Source organism: Drosophila subpulchrella, chromosome 2R, assembly GCF_014743375.2.
Source record: "Drosophila subpulchrella strain 33 F10 #4 breed RU33 chromosome 2R, RU_Dsub_v1.1 Primary Assembly, whole genome shotgun sequence".
NCBI lineage: Eukaryota > Metazoa > Arthropoda > Insecta > Diptera > Drosophilidae > Drosophila > Drosophila subpulchrella.
The window spans coordinates 1,301,257-1,308,490 of NC_050611.1; the positions used below are offsets into that span (position 1 = coordinate 1,301,257).

General features: G+C 44.2%; 4 protein-coding genes across 6 annotated transcripts; 1 reads left to right on the forward strand and 3 right to left on the reverse strand.

The window, feature by feature from the left end:
• Window positions 1-6: 6 nt before the first annotated feature.
• On the reverse strand, window positions 7-1,369 carry LOC119549242 (snRNA-activating protein complex subunit 3). The gene has a single exon (XM_037857140.1). It carries the CDS (start codon window positions 1,329-1,331, stop codon window positions 204-206), a length of 1,128 nt encoding a protein of 375 aa, XP_037713068.1. The 5' UTR covers window positions 1,332-1,369; the 3' UTR covers window positions 7-203.
• LOC119549245 lies at window positions 1,362-1,997 on the reverse strand. The gene is made up of 2 exons (XM_037857144.1): window positions 1,838-1,997; window positions 1,362-1,761 (listed from the first exon to the last, which is right to left on the reverse strand). The coding sequence occupies exons 1-2, from the start codon at window positions 1,901-1,903 to the stop codon at window positions 1,384-1,386; spliced, it is 444 nt and encodes a 147-aa protein (XP_037713072.1). The 5' UTR covers window positions 1,904-1,997; the 3' UTR covers window positions 1,362-1,383.
• A 341-nt stretch (window positions 1,998-2,338) lies between these two features.
• LOC119550893 (polyadenylate-binding protein 2) lies at window positions 2,339-5,940 on the forward strand. 3 transcript variants are annotated; one of them, XM_037859881.1, is made up of 6 exons: window positions 2,339-2,612; window positions 2,819-3,024; window positions 3,309-3,710; window positions 4,332-4,465; window positions 4,528-4,597; window positions 5,189-5,940. In XM_037859881.1, exons 2-5 carry the CDS (start codon window positions 2,926-2,928, stop codon window positions 4,568-4,570), a joined length of 678 nt encoding a protein of 225 aa, XP_037715809.1. In that variant the 5' UTR covers window positions 2,339-2,612; window positions 2,819-2,925; the 3' UTR covers window positions 4,571-4,597; window positions 5,189-5,940. The 3 variants fall into 3 exon arrangements, with proteins under 3 accessions (XP_037715809.1, XP_037715810.1, XP_037715811.1); XM_037859882.1 differs by having other exon boundaries at window positions 2,339-2,526; XM_037859883.1 differs by having other exon boundaries at window positions 2,341-2,612; window positions 4,531-4,597; window positions 5,189-5,786.
• On the reverse strand, window positions 5,932-6,665 carry LOC119550894 (general odorant-binding protein 99a). The gene is made up of 2 exons (XM_037859884.1): window positions 6,510-6,665; window positions 5,932-6,453 (listed from the first exon to the last, which is right to left on the reverse strand). The coding sequence occupies exons 1-2, from the start codon at window positions 6,552-6,554 to the stop codon at window positions 6,067-6,069; spliced, it is 432 nt and encodes a 143-aa protein (XP_037715812.1). The 5' UTR covers window positions 6,555-6,665; the 3' UTR covers window positions 5,932-6,066.
• Between the last annotated feature and the right edge of the window lie 569 nt (window positions 6,666-7,234).

Genomic DNA, 7,234 nt, shown 5'->3' on the forward strand with positions numbered 1-7,234 from the left:
CACGTCTAAACTCTACTCTGTTTATTATTCTTATACTGATAGTATAAGTCAGTACACTACTTGGTAAAGTTAAAAGACTATTTTACAAAAAATTCCGGGAAGCATTTCCCATCCCTATAAATAAATTAGGGATTTCAACTCTTATGTCTAAGCATGCCTTGCAGATAAAAACTGCATTTTTTCATGAAGTTCCAAAGTGTTAACTAATCTAATACGACCACCTCACCTTCTTTACGCTCCTCCTCATCCTCCGCGTGGTCGTATATGCGATAGGCCTTGAACTGACCCACCTTTACACCATCCACGTAGAAAAAACTGAGGAAGCAACTGCGGCACAGGTAAGAGGGATCGTGCAGCTGTCGACGGGACTGCTCTACAATGAAGCTATAGCTGCGAACTCCGCACATATAGCAGGTCCTGCGATTGAAGGTGCTGAAGGCGTGAGGGTAGGGATAAAGACTGCGATCTGGGCGTTTACTGCGCGGCGTTAGTACCTCGATCTGTGAGATCACAAACAGGTGCTCGCAATTGCCGTGGTGCAGGTAGTGCAGCGGCGAGCCCGGACTGACGGTTAGATCGATGAATCGTTTGCCCTCCATATTCTCCACTTTAAGCGTTTCTCCATTCACTCCATTTGCTCTGGCTGCCCACTTCAATACGGTTTGCGAATAGTCGGGATTGTTCGGATTGCGTTTGTCATTGTAGAAAGTGTCGTTGATGAAGAAGTACCCCGGATTAGTGTCGATAGTGGGCAACGGAGCATCCGGATCGTGGCTGATGTCCACGAACCGTTTGCCACGACAAACGCAGCTGATCTTGTCGCGCAGCTCGGTCAGATAGTTGCTGCCCAGACAGACGTACTCCTCTGCGAACACGGGGATCTCCACCTTGAATCCTCGATGGTAGGCCCGCGGTGGTCGGTAGAGACGTACGGTTAGCTCCAGCTCGCAGGCATCCAGCTGGAGATCGGGGCAGTCCTTCGGCGGTGGATTCAGCTTGTGGGTGTACTGTGTGCGCCCAAAGGCACATTTGCGTGACTTAGCTTTGTGCTGGGTCAGGGCCAAAAAAGTGGAGGGAACATGTTGATCCCCCGGGGGCTGGACAAAGCTTGGACGAAATTGGTCTGTGCCGGGCTGGAAGACTGCAATCGAGCTGTCATCTGGCGACTCTATCAAGTCCAGGGAACAGCTCTCACCCACATCAACGATCACGGGGTTGGTTTGTAGGTAGAAGGGCACATCGTCCGCCGCGCCTGATAGTTTTGTCTGATATTGGGCTAGGAAATCCCGAAGGTTTAAAGCCGGTTCCGTCGTCGTACAGACTCTCTCCATTATGCTAAGAGTGATTGGAATTATTTTGCGTATTTCGTTTAGCTCACTCCACCTAATGCTCCTCTCCGAACTTGTTGATCGCCTCCTTATAGGTAATATTTAACTTTAGCGACTCCGGCTTGGCCTCCGTCTGCTCGTCCTCCTCGGCCTTACTCGACTTCTCGGCCTCCTGGTGCAAGTTGTCGACGTAGACTCGCTCGAAGGATATCACCTTGGTGGACTTGTCCACGTACTGGTACCGCTGGCGACACACGGACTCAAAGAGCGGATCGCTGGCCAGGTTGTCCTTCTCCTTCTCGAAGAACACGTTGGTTCCCACGGAATGTTCGTAGCGTCCCCGGTAGATACTGCCATTCACCTCCGCCATGGGCGCATCGCTCTCGATGCCGATGACCTTAATGGCCGCGTCCTCGTGGTTCAGCTGGAACGGCTTCAAGTAAATAATAAAACCATAATTTTAGTTTGCTATTGAGAGTTGGGTAGTGCCAGTACTGTGTTTGGAGTACCTGAACGTGGTTTTTAAAATCCCCGAATACTAGGTACTCTGTCTCCTCGTACTCAGAATCGGACATGCTCCTCCTGGTTCTTCGCCGTGGGTAAACTAAGGGGCTTAGTACCGGGAATATTTTCTTTTACGAGGTTTGTCCATGAAGTGCTCCAAAATGCATGGCTTGTTCGCACTGGTACCGCAACAGCAGCAGCGTTAAAAATGATGCAGAAATGTCGTGTTGTGGCACAACTGGGAGATTGGTACCCTCCTGTTTTTACATAATCAAGCCATTTTCTTATTCGCATGTTAAACTAAGACTAGGTTTTAAAGGTTTAATACCCATTTTCATTTATTTATTAACAAGCTTATTTTTAACTCTTCACAACATGATTTGATCGGTTGCGATGTTAAGAGGCAGTGCAGTGTGAAGGGCACATAAGTATACAGTTCACTACATGTCACCGTAAGTTATCGATAGCACAACATCAACACCAAAAAAAACATCGAGGCTAAAACTGTACCGAACTGTCATCCTTAGAAACGAGGCGAATACAAACGGTGGCAAATTTTCCGTGTGTTCTCGTATTATTGTAAATATTAGTCGTTAATAAACACTAAAATTAAGTGCCGACGTGGTCTGGCGTGCAATAACACCGAGTAGGCTGCAGAAAGGTGGACTTTCCACCGGAAAAAGAGCAATTTAAAGTACGTGTGCTTTCGACGACGCAGCGGCCATTTTGGGCGAACTCAACGTCAGCAGAGCGAGCACCCTCTTTGTACATATTTTTAACGTAAGAATAGTGGGTTAAATGGTATTAACCAGGGAAAAGTGAATTTGAACCAGAAGCTAATGGCTTTCCCCGACCAACCTCAAATCACTTGGATTGACTGGAATGCCAATATTTTCACTGCATTAGCATACTGGCTCTCTTCATTCGTTCTCTTTACGCCATCAACTCTCTTTTTGCTCACTTTCGCCGCCCTTTTTCATTGACAGTTAGCTACGACGACTGCCGTTCTTCGGACCCCCGCCGTAAGCTTACGCGCCACCAGAACCGAGCTTTTGCAGCCGACGTAAACGTAAACAAAACCAAAAGCGAAACCATGGCCGATGAGGATATCACACTGAACGAGGACCAGCTCCTGGAGTCGTTGGAAGAGACGAACGGAGAGCAGGAGACTGAGATTACCACAGAGAACGAGGTGAGTTGAGAGGCCCGGTTGGTGATGCAAGGCGATGCGATGCGAAGCGGTGGCCATGGCCAAAAACCAGTTTCTTGGCCCGCCCTGCGAAAGCCCGCCGATTCCCTGGAAAAGCTCGCCGAGCTTTTGGGGATATACAAAGGCGAAAGCCGAAAGCCGCAGCAATGGCTGCCATTTTCAAAGCGTCGCTTCGCATCACCACTCCATTGTCTGCCGTGCTTCTTGGGCGTTTACCCACCAATCCGATACGGATCCCATTCAATCCCGTCTTTCCGCGTCGCCAGGAGGAGGGCAGCATGCAAATCGACCCCGAACTGGAGGCCATCAAGGCGCGCGTCAAGGAGATGGAGGAGGAGGCCGAGAAGATCAAGCAGATGCAGTCAGAGGTGGACAAACAAATGGCCGGTGGGTCCACCACAGGTTTGGCCACCGTCCCGCTTTCCCTCGAGGAGAAGCAGGAGATCGACACGCGGTCCGTCTACGTGGGCAATGTGGATTACGGCGCATCGGCCGAGGAACTGGAAGCCCACTTCCATGGCTGTGGCACCATCAACCGCGTCACCATACTCTGCAACAAGGCTGACGGCCATCCAAAGGGATTCGCGTACATCGAGTTCGGATCGAAGGAGTTCGTCGAGACGGCCCTGGCCATGAATGAAACCCTCTTTCGAGGGCGTCAAATCAAGGTGCATATCAAGAGCAAATTGATCTTCATATACCGGCTACTTATAGGGTTAAAATGATAGGATAGGCTTTCTGTTTTGAATTTTTAACTTTAACATCAAGTAGGATTAATTGAAATCAGTTGGACCGTTTATATTGCTGTGCTTTGCGTAAAAGCCTAGTCCAACCCTAATCAATTTTCAAATTCTTCGTAGTGTTTAGGCCTATACGTATATAATCAAGATGTTTTCAGTTTTAAGAGTTTGAGAATTTAGATTCTGATGACCATTGAGAATTTTAGGTACCAAATTTTTTGTAATAGACAGAGGTGGAGAATTTAGATTCTGATGCCCACGGAGAGCAGTTCTTTGCACCAACTTTTTTTTATAGTAGACACATAGTTTTAAGATCTTGAGAATTTAGATTCATATGCCCACGAGAACAGATTTTGGTACCAATTTCTTTTATAGAAGATATTCGAAATATACAGCCTTAAATTGAACCATTTCAAACTATACCTAGAAGCATTACCACATTTTTATAAGTAGGGTTTATATTTAATAAAAATCCTGTAAGTAGCGGGTAATTGACAGGGTGCTCGACTGAAAAAGTAACATAAATAACTCTTGTGAATTCATCTGCAGGTAATGTCGAAGCGCACAAACCGCCCTGGCCTCTCTACCACAAACCGCTTTGCACGCGGCAGCTTCCGGGGACGAGGAGCCCGTGTCTCCCGGGCGTGCTGTCACTCCACCTTCAGAGGCGCTCGACGCGCAATGTAAGTGGGCCCTGGTCAATCCCGATTGGATCCAGCTAATCCCGGTCTGTCTTTCGTTTCAGAAGGGGTTACCGTGGTCGCGCCAATTACTACGCTCCATATTGATTATTGTTTTATTAAAACCTTAGTAAGGTAAGCTCACAATTTCAAAATCATCTCCAAAAAACCCAAACGAACGAGACTGCTTGCTACCTACCTGAAACTGGTTTTTATTTTTGGGGTTTGATTTACGGGGTTGAGTTCATCTATCTGCATGATTTCTATGTAGAGAAAGGATAGCCTTTAAAGAAAAATAATGGATATACGCCAAATAAATTAAATAGGATTAAGTCAATTTTTCAAAGATGCTTTTAGTAAGCTATCTTAAAAATATAAATCGAAGTTTATATTAAACGAAGGTCATGGTTGGTTAAAATTTCATTACGTTTGTTTTTCCATTTCAACACACTTGTACTCACTGGGAATCTCAACTTTAAAAGCTATTAATCGTAATTTTCGATTTGGTGATATCTGCTAGTTTTAGAATTAAAATTTTTGAGGTGTAGCTGTATAGTTAATTAATGGGGAACCAAAGATATTTAATTCGAGGAACAAGACTGACTGATTTTCTGTTCCCTTCAAGTGAATGCCTTGTCTTTCATCCGCATCGTTTTGGGACGAATAATAACGCCTTCATTTAATTTACCGACACTCTTCTTTAATCCAATAACTATTTGATTTCAGATTTTTTTACAATATTATTTCAAAAAACATTATTTTATTGCCAAACTTCTTTGATAAATAAAAACAAAAAAGAGAAAACAATCACAAGAGAAAACGCCAGAAAAAATATCGTGTCAATAAAAAATGCGTCCCCAGCAAGAAAACAGGCGAAAAAGAAGAGACTTCGAAATAATAAAAAAGCAACATGGAAAAACGAATATCTTGACTTGGCTATAATGTTTTTTGAAGCACCCAACACCAAACACCCCTTTTTCACACATTTTAAGTTTCAAATAAAAAATCAAAAAAGAATATGAAAACAAGAAGTTGATTTAGAAAACCAAAAAAATATATATCAATAAATATATATAAAAGAAACGCAAAAGAAAACCACAAACCATAATAAAAGAAGTTAAAAGATGGCAAAATCAAGTAAAAGGAAGAAAATAATAAAAAAAATCAAAAGAACACAAGACTCTTGGGAAAGAAGTAAATCAACAAAATAGATAAAAAATTGCGTAATTTATATATTCAAAAAAATATATAGAGTAAAGAAAAGAAGTTGAATTTTACTGAACTGAAAAAGAAGATGACAAATATAATCGAATTAAACAAGCTATCAATGCCTTTCCTTTGGGCGGGACAAGGTTTTGGGATTGAGGATGCGATGTCAAGCTGCCCCCACGGATGAAGCCTCTCTTCCAGCCCAGCAGATTTATAACTATGCGTGTGTGGCATATAGCAGCGAAATAAAAAGAACAATCTTCCTTCAAGCACTATTATATGGTTTTATTTCAATTGTAGGATTGCAGAGCCTGAGCGGATTCACTCGGAAATTCCGCCTTGTTGGCGATTTGTTCTTGCGGTTCTAGAATTGACGTGAAACTGCGCGGCACATCCTAGTTCTTCTGGACGGCGGCCTGCACCAGGGGCAGGTTCTTGCCCAGGAAGCACTTGAAGCCGCGGAAGGCCCAGGCGTTGGCGGGCGACTTCTGCTCGTTCTTGTCGGCGCACTTCTCGATGTCGGCCTTCAGCGCGTTCTTGTCCTCCTTGCCCTGGCCCAACTGGGCCACCAGGTGGTCCACCTTGAAGCCCTTGGTCTCATCGAACAGGTCGAACTTGACGAAGATGCACTGGATGTAGTTGCGGGTGATGTCATCGTCGGGGTAATCGAAGGTCTTGTACTTGGCGATCAGGGCTTCGGTCACCTTGCTGCTGGCGGCGCACTCCTTGCGCGCGTTCTGCAGATCCTCTGCGGTACGGATCTTGTACTCGGCGGCGGAGGCCTGCAGGGAACAAGAAGATTACTGGCTGCCATCGAGTTCTCCGAAGTTATACTCACCAGACCCAGGAGGGCGCACAGCAGGATGGCAACAGCGTTCTTCATACTGGAATTGGACTTTTTATTTGCTTTCTGAGAGGGTTGCTCGAAGTGATCGCTCAATGGGAACTGTTGGCTGTGGTCTGGGCTGCTCCCGCTTTTATACCTTCGAGCACTGCTCCATGTGGGTATGTCGCACTCAATTGTGGGGCGATTTTGAGTGTCGCTCAATTGAGTTGCACTCGCTGGCTGTAATTTAAATCTCATTATGGAAATTTCTCGAGGTTGCTGAGATTATCCAGTAATAGATAGAACTTTATTCTTTGTTGTATATCCTTAATCGTCATTTTGATAATGTCTCCTATCATGATAATTAGCTTTTTATAACTTTCGATTATCATTCTTGCTAAACATAATTTTTGATGATACTTCTCTTAACATTCTATTTGTTCATTAAGCTATTTGTAAAAAGTGATTCTGAGCCAAATTACTGAGTAGCGATCCATAAAAACAGAAATTTGTTCCATGCTAAATATCTTTTCAGATAAAGCTTTCTTAAAACTTTCTTTTGGAAGTAATACATAAGTCGGAATGGGCTGTTTTGAACAACTATATCTAATAGCTCCAATAGGAATTCTCGGAAAATTAAATGAACAGAATGGTAGTACCCTCGTTCTTTTTTTCTTTAGATAATGTACCTGAAGTATCATATTATAGGATTTAAAAATCCAATAAAATCATTTAGA

Excerpts from the sequence above, each read along its gene's own strand:
- LOC119549245 (XM_037857144.1), bottom strand. The coding sequence starts at position 1,903 with ATGTCCGATTCTGAGTACGAGGAGACAGAGTACCTAGTATTCGGGGAT. Across the intron at positions 1,762-1,837 it reads ATTTTAAAAACCACGTTCAG|CCGTTCCAGCTGAACCACGA; the intron begins GTACTCCAAACA and ends ATTTACTTGAAG.
- LOC119550893 (XM_037859881.1), top strand. The coding sequence starts at position 2,926 with ATGGCCGATGAGGATATCACACTGAACGAGGACCAGCTCCTGGAGTCG. Across the intron at positions 3,025-3,308 it reads AGATTACCACAGAGAACGAG|GAGGAGGGCAGCATGCAAAT; the intron begins GTGAGTTGAGAG and ends CCGCGTCGCCAG. Across the intron at positions 3,711-4,331 it reads TTCGAGGGCGTCAAATCAAG|GTAATGTCGAAGCGCACAAA; the intron begins GTGCATATCAAG and ends ATTCATCTGCAG.
- LOC119549242 (XM_037857140.1), bottom strand. The coding sequence starts at position 1,331 with ATGGAGAGAGTCTGTACGACGACGGAACCGGCTTTAAACCTTCGGGAT.
- LOC119550894 (XM_037859884.1), bottom strand. The coding sequence starts at position 6,554 with ATGAAGAACGCTGTTGCCATCCTGCTGTGCGCCCTCCTGGGTCTG. Across the intron at positions 6,454-6,509 it reads TGTGCGCCCTCCTGGGTCTG|GCCTCCGCCGCCGAGTACAA; the intron begins GTGAGTATAACT and ends TGTTCCCTGCAG.